The sequence below is a fragment of the Carettochelys insculpta genome, chromosome 3 (assembly GCF_033958435.1).
Source record: "Carettochelys insculpta isolate YL-2023 chromosome 3, ASM3395843v1, whole genome shotgun sequence".
NCBI lineage: Eukaryota > Metazoa > Chordata > Testudines > Carettochelyidae > Carettochelys > Carettochelys insculpta.
The window spans coordinates 143,332,861-143,348,948 of record NC_134139.1 but is presented as its reverse complement, the minus strand read 5'-3'; the positions used below and the strand labels follow the sequence as shown (position 1 = coordinate 143,348,948).

The window sequence follows — 16,088 nt, the reverse complement described above, 5'->3', positions numbered from 1 at the left end:
TCAGTTGCCTTTTCATACAAGATTTCAGCTTTAGCTGGATTGATAATACTACAAATATATTTCCCAACACAGAGGTGTACTTGTTTTTCCTCCCCATTTGACATCCCTTCATCTACCAAAAAAAAAATTATATTAAAATTACATTAAACTATATTTGACAGCTAGCGTTAATTCAAAAATTTTCAAGGCTACCAAGTTGGACCTTTCCCCAACAATAGAATAATTAGCTCAGCCAGCTGTTAAGGTTTATCTTAGTTTTAAAAGATTTTTTTTTGCCTTTCATCTGAGAAGTGCCAGAAACACAGACTTTGTTTCATGTTGGGAGTCCTCTCTCTGTTTTATTTTAAATGTGTTACTTTGTCTATGTTGATTTTCAATGGGAAAGCCAGTAACAGCAGAGTGGATAGAAAGGAGGGAGGCACAGCCCAAACTAAGCACTAATCAAGAGGTATTTCTCAATTCCATGAATCCCATCCTCTAGTTTCTCTAAAGATGCATTTTTCTCTGGCTCTAAATCTCTGTGGGAAGCAGAAATACGACTTCAGTCAGCATTTCAAGTACCCAGCATAGCAAGTGACAATCATCAGAAAACAAAACTGAAATACTCTGTGAAAATTCAGAGTTTGCTCAGCTCAGCTGCAGCTTATCCTTCGGTTAATGAGAGAGTCAGAGAAAGGGAACAGAACTCAACCTTTCAGCTGATGACATGGAGGAGAATTACAGTAATTATCAGAATTGCCTTTTTGATGGTCATTTCAAGTAAGTGTCTTTTAGTCCTTATCCTGCAAACAGTTACACACATGCTTCAATTCATGCACATTAAAGTCAATGGAATTATTCACATGCGTAGTTTGTTTGCCTGCCCTAATTTTTCATTACAGTTTCCATCCCCTTTCTTTCACTCTGTTTTGGCACTATTGCCCTTTCTGAAGTACACCGCAAATAAAATAGTCATTACATTTATTTAAAAACAGGCACTTTTTTCTAAAAAATTTTAAAAATCCTCTCTGTAATGAGGAAAATATTCCAATAAGTTAATGAGGGGATATTTTGCAGAGGGTAATTTTGTAACAATGGGCCAGGAAATGCAAAATGTCTCCTAAATATAAAAATCCACATGCAAGCTAAGAGGTGGTGACTTAAAGGTGATGATGCAAGTGGTCTATTTAGACATTTATTACCAACTTCTGTTTGATTAAACACTAAATGTGAACTACCGTGATGTTTTTACGATGAGCAGCTATGCTCTTCTCTTTGGAAAACAGGCAGAGAGAGTTGCAGTCCAATTTAGTTGATTGGTGTTACTGCCCATGCACTGACCGTTGGGTTGCAGTCTTGTTCTATGTGAAACAGGGTTACTTATTGCAGGCTAATGCTGGGATTGTGTGTCATCAGAGCTGGCAGCACTGGGGCATTCATTGACATCATGTATCAGGTTAGGTTAATAATCTGCATCTTGGTTCTGCTTGAGCAGATCTGAATGCCTCGGGGATAGGGATAGAAACGAAGTCTTGCAGGGAAAGGATTTAATACCGCATGGTCACGGGGATGGTGCTTGCACCCTGAGATGTACAGATTTAATGTTCATCTCTGTTACTAATCACAGGCTACACCTGGAAAGCAGCATTGTTTAGAGAGTTGGGTGAGTAAAGCTGACCCTTCCAAGGATGCCTACAGCAATCAAAGCAACTTTGGATGGCATAACAACAAATACCAGCAACTTGGATGGGATATCACCAGACTGCAAGAAAACCAGCAGGGATGTGCAGACACCTTCTTGTTTTAGAAAGATACCCCAGGAGCCTGGGAAGAATTTCCCTCATACCAAACAAGTTGGGACTTACCTGGTGGGCAAAATGATCAACAGAGGCTCCTTTGCCAAGGTGATGCAGGGACTGCACATTCTCACAGGGGAGAAGGTAAACTCATAACTCAATACGATTAACTAATAACTGTCACAAATCCACATGTGAGAGAAATTCAGATGATTGCCTTTAATCTCACAAACCAAACTCATTCAGTGAACTACTACATTAAGTCCTAACCTGAACCTGTCTGGCTTCAGAAATATGGTTTAATGTTCATTTAAAAGCCAGCAACACTTGTATTGTACTTTTCATGCTAATGTAACTGGACACAGTGTGAGTTCTGACAACAAAGCCATCCTCTGTTGAAAGAGGAAAAGGATAGTGGCATAATTACAACCTCAAATCTGTTTTCTCATCCTCTCTGTGTTTAAACAGTATCCTGTATCTGATCCTTAAAGCTATGGAGAAAAGTTATGGGAAAAGCTGCCCACTGCAACAGCAATATTTTAGATGACAGGCTGTAATTAGGTAATATCTATTTTCCCCATCTAACTACATGCCACAAGTCTTCTTTATGGAGCTTAAGATGTACTATTAAATTTTTATTTGCTGTCAACTTTATGTTAATAGCTTTAAACAACAGATACAGTTTCTTTATTTATGCCTCTTCGTTTAATTCAAAGCCCACTAATGCCAAAGGGAGTCTCTCCTTGGGTGGGTTTTGGATCAGACCCTTAGGGAACATTTTAGGAAAAGAACATATTGTCCACCTTCCTGCACACCTGAACACATTTATTTTTTGTGTTCAGGTGTGCTTTACATGCATACATTACTCACTGCAATCAGTGCATTATAAAGAGACAGGGATATAGCTGTGATGTGCATTTCAGATGGCAGATTTTCTCCATTGAGGGAGACAGAAGGCTTATGCTTCATTCTGACAATGCATCAGTCAAATTGTTAAGATTAACCTAAATAATCAGGAGTTCACTAAAGTAAACTTATTCCCCAAGTATTTTAAAAGTAGATCTGTGTTGCTCAAGTGGAAATGGGTGGTGCCAATGTGCATATATTCTACAATTTAGGTAGCCATAAAAGTCATTGACAAGAGAAAAGCCAAGCAGGATTCCTACATTTTAAAAAATATGAAGCGGGAGCCCCGGATACACCAGATGATTAAGCATCCTAATATTGTTCAGCTATACGAGACGTTGGAGACTGAAAACTCCTATTACTTGGTAATGGAACTGTGCCTAGGTGGAGACCTCATGGACACAATCTGTGACAAGAAGAAACTGGAAGAAAGGGAAGTAAGGGACTATACCAGGCAGATCATGTCTGCAGTGGAACATCTGCATCACCATGGGATTGTCCACAGGTAGGGTTCTTTCCCCGTGCTTCCCTCTTTAAAATAAAAGTGCCAAATCAATAATTCCAGAATGGAGTGTATTTTTCTTTATGGACATTATTTATTTTACCTGTCCTAATGACAATGTTACTCCAGAGAAGAGCAACATTTTTCAAAATTTCATTCTAAGTATTTTACACACCCCCTATCCTCCAGCCCCATTTTTCATTCTGTTCTAATGAAGTGCAGTGTTTACGGTGAGTGGAGAATTCCAGGGCAGAGGTTGAATTGTTAGGCTAGGGAACCGGTGTGGAAGGTTTGAGAGGGCAAGGACTCTTATGAATGGAAGTGGTGTGTTCTTATGGGAGTGAATTGGGGTCCAACTGTTATCATGCCAAATAAAAATAATTCACTATATTTGTTAATTTAAATACATGTTGAGCCTCCCTGGTCTGGCACCACTGACTAGCCCTGAGCCAGGAAATTTGCTGGATCAGGGCAGGTCTATGCTGGCCCCTCTGCTCTTGCTGGCTGTGGGGCTCCCCTCCAGCAGCAGCAGCAGCAGCAGAAGGGCCAGCATTGACAAAATGGGTGTTTGCAGGGGAGGAGGGGAAGAGGCAGCCCCATAGCCAGAAGCATAGTCCTATGGCCAGTGATGGATCCCTGCAGCCACTGGACTGCACTCCTAGCCACCACCTTTGACCACAGGGCTGTCCTTCTGGTCCCTGGCCACATGGCAACACTCTGGGCCCCAATACCAGCCACGGGGCTGCACTGCTAGCTGCAGGGCTTTTTTGCCAGCCCCCAGTCACAGGGCCCCTCAGCCACTTGGCCTTTTTCCACCAAGTTCCCTTCCCCACAGTCTCTCTTCCAGAGCTTGAATGCAACAAATGAGCTATTTGAAACACTCTAGTAGGGTCGGGGGAGGCATTACTGGGCCAGGGGCATCTGGCGCTTTCAGGTGAGCCAGACTAGGGATGCTGCCAGCTGAGGGAAGTCCAACCTGTACTAGTTTAGTCGTGGTAAGATACATAGTGACAGGAATAAGGGGCAGCAGACAGTTGTGTTGTCCACATAGCACATCAGGGAACAAATTGTGACTCGGAGTCAGTTAATTTTCTTGTTCCCCACTTGCCCTGGAGAGCAAGCAGAGGGCTACTGATCTGGACCACTAACAGATTCTATTTACCTTTCCAGGCTGACTTGGTAGAGCTCCCTGGTGAGATGTAGTGCCAAAGTCAAAGCTTTACCCATGTGCCATCCGCTTTCAGGGGTGGGTATCTCTGTGGAGGCTGTCGTCCTCCCCTGTACTGTGAATCATAAGCGGGTGTAGAGGACACAGTCGACAAAGGGTGCATTAGGCCCCCTTATCCCTTGAACAAGACCAGCACAGGGTGCTCTGCTTTCTTCTTAAGCAGCAGTCAGTACCTGTCTGTATCCATTGCTTTGTACGAATGTTTTTATTAAAAAAAAATTAACTAAACAAAACCAGAGTGAAAAAAGGTGTTGGACCAGAAATCTTACTGACTGTCCCAGCCTGCCTCTGTTTTTGTGGGTTCCTAACTGATCATTCTAATGAAAGAAGGAGATTCAGAGCAGATACCTTTGATGGACGAGGTGGACAGTGACCTAGCTTCCTCCATCATGCCCACAACCAACTCAAGTATGAGCCTGTTGCTCTCCATCCAAGCACTGACTCTTTAAGGCAACCCTTGTGATGGTGCTGGTTGCTTCCATGGAGAAAAGGGTGTGCAGCTGAATGGCAGTGGAGTCAGAGGTGTCTTCTAACTCTGTTTCTTATAGATATTGAAGGGAGTAGAAGAGACAGAGCAGATCCCTGTGGAGGGGGAGTTCTGAGTGAAAAGGAGTTGCCCATAACACCGCCTGAGTCCAAACTGAAGAGAACTAGCAAGAAGCCTCATAGTCCTGCACAGTCTGCTCCAGCTACCATGGGCTCCTCTGTACATTGTGGTCAATTGCGTCCATAGCTGCAGAAAACCCAGATAGGGCTAGGATTGGAGATGAAGCCCCTGTCTATTTTAGTGCTCATCATGCCACTTCCATGCTATTTCCTGGATTTAATCTTGGCTGCAAAGTATGCAGGACACTGGCAGATGTCACATGTTGGAGCTCAGCTGTCAAGAATTTTGCCTGGAAATGGCACAAGGATGGTCTTGATTTAACACTGTAATATACCCTGGAGCAAACATTTTCTGTTGCATTTGTGGCACATTTAACTAAATATTGGTCAATTACTTGACCACTTCAAGTACAATGAATATTAGTCCTCAGGAATTCTTTTTTTTATTTATTTTGATTGTTATTTTGGTCTTCCTCAGCTCCACTATTCCTATTGTGCATCTGATGCGGCACTTTAATAAAACTGGTGCTACATCTATCAGCTTCCTGCAGAACAGTTTCCTCATTTGGTCATTTTCTATCCTGTAAGCATGCCTGTATTTTGCTGAGGTGCTACAATTCACCAAATTAACACTTTTGAATTTTAAATCAGTCACCCATTCATCTACTACATTGCCCTTTACTGTAAAATAATAGTCTGGTCATGTTTTTTTTCAGGAGCTACAGTTCTTCCTCCTCTCCCCCTTATAAATGTGAAGGAATGTCTACACTATAAATGTAGATAAATTTATTAATGCTTATTTTTTTAGCATGCAAATTCACAAAGTCAAAAGGTGTGCAGTGTGCACATGAGATCAAGGGAGTGTGTTCCCAGTAGCGTGGCTGCTTTCAACTTTAACAGCAAAGCATCATAGGTAGCCCTCCCACCATTCCTGTGACTCATTTGCACTCTGGATTAGACTCCCAATGTCTGATGGGACAAAAATATCTCAGCAGATGGTTCTGGGTACATGTCATCAGCTCCCATAATGCACTTATCTCCTCTTTCCTTGCTTCAAAGCAGCAGCAAAAAATTATGTGCCCTTTTTCTATGCAGGACCAAGTCAAACTGCTGTGGCAAGCACTTCAAATACTTGGCATGTTATGCTGCAGTTTGTAGCAATCAAAGTTGAGAGGATGCAAGCCTTCTTCTCCAGGAGACATCCCTGGCAGATGAGTGAAAGGCTTCCTGCGTCTCCCCCCAACCACTGCATTCTCAGGTGCCTGGGAGCAGTGGCTATGGAACTTCATGGGGAGGTCAAGTGGTTTATCTTAGGGTGCAGGGGGATTCTGCTTTCCAAATGCTTGTTCTGCACCTCTGTCAGGTGCCTCATCAGCTCTGTCTGCTCCACAACCTTCAAAATTTCAGCATGTGTCCTGTACTCATGTTCCCTGAATGCTCTCCTGTCCTCCTATTCAGTGTGGATGGTCTGTACTCTGCAATAACATTCTCCTCCATGTATTCGGTTGAGCTCTGTCAGTGAGGGTTGATTGCATTTGCTCATTAAACATTTCATCCTGTGTACACTTTTTCCACCTACTAATTGGTGAAAGCCAGATTGCTGGTGGAGTGAGTGACGGCCTAATTTTTTCCACTGCATTTGGGGAAAAAAAAATCAAAGGTAGACTTTAGAGAAGATCATTGTAGAACACAGAAGACTGACTCTTTTACAGTGAATGAAGCAGTGTGCTGCACAAAAAGCATGTGTTATGTACAAGGCCAAATTTTTTTCATTTTAAACTAAGCATTTAGCAGGCAGATAGAATGCACAGCACAGGCAAGTTAGACTTGGTTTGGTGACAGACATAAGTGAGGTTGAATTCAGTACCACTCCTCTGGCCCAGGAGGGGGAAAGAAATCAGCTTTAAACACACACACAAAGTTAGCAGAAGAGGCTTGGTAATGTAGACTCTTTGGTTATAAATTGACAGAGCATGGCTAACTTCAACCTGCATATCTAGTATAGACCAGGCCTCAGATACCACTGCTGATAGAGCTAAGACATGGAGAAATATCAAAAGCTTCTCTCTAAAAGTTCTGTCTAGGGAACTATGGTGGTGAGAAGAAGGTCATGATGTTGCTTAAACTTACCCCATTTTCATGGGTAAGGTTCCCTTTGAAGAAGGTTCCCTTCAAGGCTCTCTCTGAGGAAGAAATTGCAGAACCTTTGATGCAAAGGAACTTCTGAAACCATGAAAACGTTAATAGTCCTCCTGATCAGGTTTGTCAGGAGAGAAAACCCACACTTTTTACTAATTGCATAAACTCTCAGGCTGATCTGCAGCATAGCAATAGAGTTGATGATACTAAGTAACATTAATTGTAGGGTATTAAAAATCACAGAGACTGAGCATAAACTCCAAGAGCAATGTTCAATTTGCAGAGGTCACCAATATAATACACATTAAAATTAGTTGTTTTAGGCTATAAATAGCTTAGCTTATTTCAAAGCTTTTCTGCACGAACGTATTGGCTTTTTTTGGAAATATTATTATTATTATTTATTTTATTTTATTTAAATTGTTTTAATAAAATTATTAACATTTTAAAATGAAATTCACGAATAACCCACCCCAATTATGGACTTCAGAGATTCTACTCTGCCTGGCCAGGATTGTGCAGAGCAGGGCTGACTGCTCGCTGCCCAGCATGGGAGACGAGTTCAGAGCAGGACTGCTGTTGGCCCCAGCTCCAATAACTGGCACATTTTATTATCCAGCAACCCCAGTTCCACTGGGATGCCAGATTGTAAAACATCTACTGTAGTAGAAGAATATTTTTGCAAAGATACAGACAAAAATAAAAATACTAACCTTTGTCTTGAAATAGAATTGATGCAACCGAAAAATCAATAAACATATTTTAGACATTTTCCTTGTCCTTCTGAAGTACTGAATCACGATGTATCTACTGGGTAAACATTGTATCATTATAGTACACAAAATAATAATTAACATTGACTTAATTTAGGGATATTAATGGAATGGATGGTTTCTAAAATAAGTATTGATTAAAAGTAGTAAGCTATTCAGTATGTTTATGAACATTTCCACTCCACTAACAGTACATTCTGTACTGTACCACTTCGTTATTTTAATGAAACTTTTGTTTAAAAAAATGGTAAGAATAGAAATATAAATGTTAAGCTTCAGTATTATACATTTTAATGTTGGTTTTCTATTTTGATTTGTTTAGGGATCTTAAAATTGAAAATTTTCTTCTGGATGAAAATAACAACATCAAAATTGTTGGTAGGTGGATAGCCTCCATAAAATAACACAGAAGGCTGGTGTTTGCTCCTGGATTTGGTAGTTTATGTATGCTTCTATGACTATCAACCGGTGGTTAAACTACCTTGGTAGATGAGTTGTTGATGAGTTAATGAACATATTGGGGGTAAATGGAATAATCTTTGCTCAAGTGTGTCTTTATACATTTATTCGATTTGGTTTAAAAATATACAGAGAAGAGTATTTTGCACAGGATTCATTTTTCTTTTATTGCATGATGTAGGGGCAACAAACAATGAGAATTATAGATGTTTTGTGTGGCAAAGCAATATTAGCAGAGGTGAATTATAGAGGACAAGCAAATAAACTGCAGACTCAGCAAGTACAGCTCCATTGGCTTCTATGGACTAATGTCCTCAAACATAGCCAAAGGCCGTGTCTACACTTAGTAAAAACTTTGAAATGGCCATGCTAATGGCCATATTGAAGAATACTAATGAGGCACTGAAATGCATATTCAGCGCCTCATTTACATGCCGGTGGCCACGGAACTTCGAAAGTGCCACGGTTCGCTCCCGAGCAGCTCCTCTACAGCGGGGGTCCTTTTCAAAAGGACCCCACCAACATCGAAATCTCCTTATTCCTCTGAGCTCATTAAATTGTTTTGAACTCATAGGAAGAAGGGGATTTCAGTGTTGGTGGGGTTCTTTAGAAAAGGACCCTGGTGTAGACAAACCACTTGGGAGCAAACCACAGCACTTTTGAAGTGCTGCGGCCACCGGCATGTGAATGAGGTGCTGAATATGCATTTCAGCGCTTCATTAGTATTCTTTGATCTGGCCATTACCATGGCCATTTTGAAGTTTTTACTAAAGGTAGATGTAGGCAAAATGTTTAATGTTAAGGGGTATGTCTGCACTAGAAGCATCTGTCGACAGAATTAACCGTCGACAGTGAAATCTCGACAGAACCTCTGTCAACAGATCGCATCTACACAGAACTTGCTCTGTCAACAGAGATCTGACAGACTGCACTGCCCTCTGGTGCTAGAAAGCAGAATGGCAGCTCTGCAAAGAGGGCTGCCCGACAACCAGAAGCCCTCTCTGCTGTCGACAGAAGTGTCTACACTGCGTTTCTGTCAACAGTGCTCTGTCATCAGGTTGTTGTGCCTCAGATTTTTGAGGATTATACCATTCAGGCAAGTGCAAAGTTCTGTTGAGAATCTGACGACAAAATGCTTGAAGTGTGTAGCTGTTCCCTGAGTTATGTCGACAGAAGGCCCCTTCTCTTGACAAAACTCCGTAGTGTAGACCCAGCCATTGAAAGAAAACTGTTTGTCTCTATTGGGATGCTGGAAAGTGGGATATTGGACCCAGGAACCAACCGCTTGCTTGGGACAACTAGGCTATGTCTACACTAGCCAAAAACTTTGAAATGGCCATGCAAATGGCCATTTCGAAGTTTACTAATGAAGCACTGAAATACATATTCAGTGCCTCATTAGCATGCGGGCGGCTGCGGCACTTCGAAATTGACGTGGCTCACTGCCATGCGGCTTGTCCAGACTGGGCTCCTTTTCAAAAGGACCCCGGCTACTTCGAAGTCCCCTTATTCCCATCTGCTCATAGGAATAAGGGGACTTTGAAGTAGGCAGGAGTCCTTTCGAAAAGGAGCCCTGTCTGGATGAGCCGCGTCAATTTCGAAGTGCTGCGGCCACCCGCATGCTAATGAGGCGCTGAATATGTATTTCAGTGCTTCATTAGTAAACTTCAAAATGGCCATTTGCGTGGCCATTTCAAAGTTTTTGGCTTGTGTAGACACGGCCCTAATGAGATAACAGGGGCAGAGATGCAGGTCACAGGTTGGAAAATGAGGGAACCAGAGAGGGACACTGAGCAGAGAACCCCAGACTGCGTGTCACCAATGGAAGCTTTGCTAGAATGCAGAAAGGTGAGGCACATTATTGTTAAATCAATGGAATTTGCACCTAGTAGTTAACGCATTTCAGGAAAGCATTTGTTTTATTCTACAGAAACCACACACAATTCTACAGCTATGCTTGCCTTTGCAGACTGCACAAGCAGAGCACAGCTTTCCTAAATTTCCAGGAGTTTAGATTCAACCAGGAAAAGGAAGCCGAGCAGGTGCCCCTCTCTCACCTCCAGCTAGTTCTTCCCAGTCCTCTTTTCCTCTTACATAGCTCTTCATCATACAACACTTCCACTCCTTTTTATGTGCTCTGATAAGCACTGTAAGAGATAACAATGCTGACATTCGTGTCATCCTTTGACTGGAGACAGTATCTATTGATACCGTTACACTAGCACAGCTTGAGCTGGTTTTTACAGAAATAAAATTAAACTGATCCAAAAGGCAATGTGGACACATTTTAATTTTAAGCATGACTTATTTAGGTTAGTTAAACCTGTTACTAATTGTGAAGAATATGGGCAAAGTCTGTATTAATTTTATGGCTTTTAGAGATATATATAATCATTGTGAGTTTGGTGGCTGGGTTGCAGCTAAAAGGTATTTTAAATCAGTCTTGGGCATGCATACATGATTGTGCATGGTCCCTATACTTACGTTGGGTGTCCACATATGCTGTCCTGAACATGGATACAACACTGTGTTCACACATTTAAACACATCCCCATTTCTGCAGTCATTATGCAACATTTGCACTACCATTTTGTGGCCATTATCACAGGGTTCTATGCATCCCAAGGACACATTCTAGGAACTGCTTAGCAGTATGGTACCGGTACTGTCCCATACCTTCACACATTTGCCCGTGGTGATTCCTGCTCATCATTTCCTCCTGCCAAAGTGGGTGGAAGACATGGACTGATTCTGCTGTGAGCATACTCTTGGTCCTACTTGCAGGGCAAATGTCTATGCTGTGGAGTAGATGATTGGAGAAATGCAGGGTGGACTTTGGGCAGCACTTTCTGACATGACAAAGACAGTTGACCTTGAGGGTCAATGACTATCCATTTGGCCCCCCACAGACCAAACATGGTGAAGGCCAGTATTGACACAGTATGCCAATAGGTGGACCATCCGTTTTGATACAGACGAACCAGCACAGTGGGGTTGGATCACATTATTTTGAAAACAATAGGATGACCTGGGATTCAGAATTTCCAGATGGGGAAACAGATTGTCATGGAGCCGTGTAAGAAGCTTGCACAAAACGTCCAGTGCCACAATGCTCTGTACTGCGAACCCAAAGCAGGTGCCTGTTGCCCTTTGGAAGCTGGCAACACTAGGCAGCAAATGGCCAATTTCAAACCACTTTGGGGGATTGGAAAGTCCACTGATACAGTTGTGGGTCTGCAAGTTTGCAAGGCAATTAGCACTGATTTACTCAAGGGCTATTGTGGGTGGCATGACCCAAGTTCCATAAATAATATCTGGATTTCATATGGGGTTTCAACACTGTACAGAGGCTATGAATAATACTCCCATCCCGATACTTTGTTCGACAAAAGGGGTATGTGAACCAAAAATTATTCACTCATTCAGCAAAGCATAGTAGCCCACAGAGACAGATTTGTGAATACAAACATGTGAAACACTGGAAGGAGTCAGGACTACGGGGTGCCCAAAAGACTGGGATTGTGCTTGAAGGCAGAAGATGGGAATTTATTACCCAGAAGATATATGGTTCTCCATTGCTGTTTCTGTGCCAGCTGTTATAGTGGTGTAACCAGGAACTCCAGCTCCTAACTTGCCTCATGAACCCATACCCTAACATGGAGTATGGGTCCATGGGAAAAGGAAGGTCAAATACAAACTCAGTCGTTCGAGAATGATTGTGAGGTGCACAGGCGGTAGGCTGAAATCTTGTTGCCTACACACCTATCTGGATGCCAGTGTGGCCATCACTCTTGACATAATTATCAATCACTTCACACTCCATAACATTTGTGGAGATAAAGGGGGAGCTTCAGTCCTGATTAGACACAAAACAAGTCTGATTTACAAACTCTGCATAGGCATCTGGATCCCACCCATATGCATGCCAGCCCTTGTTCCCAGTAGGCAAGGTAATCAGGCATGCCAGATGTCTCCACATCTTGGAGCAGCATGAAATAGAAGATAGCATCTGCCTGTGGCCAGGGACAATGTCACCCCCTGTAAAACTGCTGAAAAAAACCCACCAGAGACCATTGGCACGTACTAGTGGGATGTCATAGCTGTGTGCAGGTTTTGGTCCCCTGCAGTTGATGGTCATTAGACATTCATTTTTGTGACTATTCATCCTTTACAAACAATTGTAGTAGGGTGCCTCCACTGAGATATCTCATTCTTGGGTTTGTACTGTAGAGGGTGGCAGCCCAGTATGCAATGCTGTTCTCTTCAATATTCAGGCTTGTTTACAAATCTGTCATCAGGCGCAATCTATCTCTTTTAATAATCTTACCAACATTTGGAGGTGGTGCACTCATTCTTATTTTTAAACATTATTTGTCAGAAGTGCTTACTGCACTGAGCAGCTGTCATGGAGCACTAATCCTAAGGTTAAAATAGACCAAAGATATGGGGGAGAGGGTAATTTCGTCACTGGACATTTACAAACTACATTGCTTTGGTAAGGCAGAACCCAGCTCACCCTGGAACCATAGCACTAATCAATTTTAGCTAATGTGATACTGCTCACAGTCTTTGGCATCAGTTTAACAATATTGGTTTAAATTCATATTCTAACTTCATGAAGTTGCACTGACATAAGTCATGGCAGGGATCCTCAAGGAGCCCCTGGAAGAAGGGAGAGTGGTCAAGAGTAGTCAACATGGAGTCACCAAGGGCAAGTCATGCCTGACAAATCTGATTAGCTTCCGTGATGTTATGAACTGGCTCTGTGGACATGGGGAAGTCAATGGATGTAATATACATTGACTTTAGCAAAGCTTTTGATACAGTCTCCCTCAACATTCTTGTCCATAAGTTAAGAAAGAATGGATTGGTTACACTGATGCCTGTAAGATGGATGGAAAGCGGGCTAGACGGTCAGGCCCAACGGGTAGTGATCAGTGGCTCTATATGGGGTTGGTGATCAGTTTCAATTGGAGTGCCCCAAGGATCAGCTCTAGGGCCAATATTGTTCAACATCTTTATTGATGACGTGGATGAGGGGATGGATTGCAGCACCCTCAGCAAATTTGAAGATGACGCTAAGCTAGCGGGACAGATAGATGCACTGGAGAGCAGGAATAGGGTCCAGAGCAATCTAGATAAATTGGAGGATTGGGCCAAAAGAAATCTGATGAGGTTCAAGAAGGACAAGTGCAGATTCCTGCACTTGGAAAGGAACAATCCCAAGCATTGTTACAGGCCAGGGACCTGGCTAAGTAGCAGTGCAGCAGAAGAGAAAGAAAAAGAAACTAGTCACCACCTTCATCATATTGCTTGTTTCAGTGTTTTATTTCTGTGTCTTTTTTCCATGTCTTTGATTAAATGTTAAGGATAAATACCCCACAGAGGAGACTACAGGTTCTTTGTTTTTTGTGAATCTGGCAGATTTTGGACTGAGCAATACAATGAAGTTTGAGGGTCTCTCTCAGGAGCTACTGAATACCCAGTGTGGAAGCCCAGCCTACGCTGCCCCAGAACTCCTAGCTCATAAGAAATATGGTCCAAAGGTGGATGTCTGGTCCATGTAAGTAGATCTGTAAAAAAAAATATACTCATCAGAAAATTGTGGAATTGAATCATTCAGACTCTGATATGTAGGATTTGGTGGCATTGTGTTTTGGGGGAGCAACAGGGAAAATGAAGAGATACATGGGAGGATTTAACCCTGAGGGGATACTCCAGGAAAGAGGACAGTTATCCCACAGCTAGGACAATTAACCCATATTGGGCCCATTTTCCCATGGTTCATGTTTTCATGATTCTGGCTATGGAACTGCCTATTCTGCCAAAGCTAGTTTATATTTAATGCACACACCTGCTAATCAGGCTCCACACAAACATTTTCTGTGATTACTATGAACTTTGTTCTCATTGTTCAATCCAGAACACACATCTGAATCCTGTTTATCTAACTTAGATCCAACTAGTGGGCAGAGTAGCATCCATATGAGAACCACACTCTATTCCACTCCATTTTCAAGAGCCATAAATCCTACACCTGTATTTTATGATCAAGACACAAAGTATAAAAATGAGTCCCAATTTTTGGTCTCATACAATCATAATGAGCAGGGTGGTTTGTTCAGTCACCAAACCCATGGTCTGGGCCTGTGACTCTAGTCTTTCTGTTAGTTCAGGGCACCCCCAGCCCTCTGGATGATGTTGTGGCTGGATTGACCTCTTTGATGATAATCCTTAGCTATGCCTTCTGTGGGGCTTGCGGAGGTAAGGGGACTGAGCCCTCCCTCTCCACAGGGTCTCAGTCTAGGACCCTGAAAACAAAACAGTAAGTGCCAATCTAAGTTCAGCTGGACCACTTGCTCACCTAGTCTCAGCCTGGGACACGATCATGAAGAGTACAAAACCCCACAATCCAAGTGCAATATCTTCAGCCTTTTCAAGCCCTTCCTCCTTCTCAGGGAGGATCTAGAGGGCTACGTCTACACTAGGACACTACATCAAAGTAGCCTATTTCGAAGTAGCAACATCAAAATAGGCTGCTTTGACGCGTATCATCCACACATCCTCCGGGGCTGGTGCCGTCGACGTTCAATGTCAAAGTAGCAACGGGGAATGTCAAAAGGAGCTGCCCTGGAAGGAAATAGGGAGGTCCACACACACAAGCACTCTCCATCTGAATAAGGGACCAGGAAAGACCATGGACCAGGTCACAGGCTGGACTAGCCCTTCCGGGGTAACAGCAAGCCGCTCCTTTAAAGGGCCCCTCCCAGACACACACAGCCTGCACAGCATGAGGTCTGCAGAGCACTAGCCACACTCTTGAAGACTGACGCACAGCAGATATGGACTCCCAGCAGCAGCAGCAGCACCTGTAAGCCTTCCACGTAGTCACCCAGGGAGCAAGCGCCCTGCTAGGTGCTCCGCGGGAGGCCACCCAGCAGCTCCTGGCAGGGGGGCCCTCCCAGGGGGCAGATGGGGACACCCCTGACCACCGGACTCCCCTGTTCCTTCCCCGCTGGGGGCTCCGCTGCCTCTGGATCTATCCCACCAGCTCCAAGTGGTGGGAGCAGCTGGTCATGCGGGAGTGGGACGATGACCAGTGGCTGTGGAACTGCCACATGCACCAGCAGACCTTCCTGGAGCTCTGCCAGTGGCTCACCCCTGCCCTGAGGCACCAGGACACCCGGATGCGGTGCGCCCTCCCCATCGAGAGGAGGGTTGCAATAGCTGTCTAGAAGCTGCCACTCCAGACAGCTACCGCTCCGTGGGACACCAGTTTGGAGTGGGAAAGGCCACAGTTGGGGCCATCATCATGGAGGTAAGGAGACCTGGGCATGCACCCACTGGGGGGACGGGGGGCTGAGGGGCCAGGGAGGGGGCCGGGAGTGGGCTGAGGAGGGAGGGTTGCTGGGGAGGGAGGGGCTGGGTGTGGGGCTGGGGAGGGAGGGTTTCAGGGAGGGAGAGGCTGGGCAGGGGGGTACCTGGGGAGGTGCCCAGGAGGGTGCTTGGCTGGGGAGGGGACTGGGGCATCCTGCACATCCTGATGGGTGCTTGTGTTGCCTCCCCACAGGTGATCCGTGTGCTCAATGCCAGGCTGCTCCAGAGGCTCTTCCAAGTCAGGAACCTGGATGCAGCCGTCGCCAGATTTGCTGCCATGAGGTTCCCGAACTGCTTTGGAGCCCTGGACGGGAGCCACATCC

The 16,088-nt window shown here is 43.9% G+C and overlaps 1 protein-coding gene across 1 annotated transcript in view; it reads left to right on the top strand.

Moving 5' to 3' along the window:
* Positions 1-1,667: 1,667 nt before the first annotated feature.
* The window catches only part of LOC142010709 (uncharacterized), a 41,807-nt gene continuing 27,386 nt past the window's right edge, over positions 1,668-16,088 (top strand). The window contains exons 1-4 of the mRNA XM_074989129.1: positions 1,668-1,919; positions 2,894-3,186; positions 8,252-8,307; positions 13,813-13,951. Of these exons, the coding sequence (XP_074845230.1) occupies positions 1,668-1,919; positions 2,894-3,186; positions 8,252-8,307; positions 13,813-13,951 (740 nt within the window). The remainder of the gene's footprint in view (positions 1,920-2,893; positions 3,187-8,251; positions 8,308-13,812; positions 13,952-16,088) is intronic.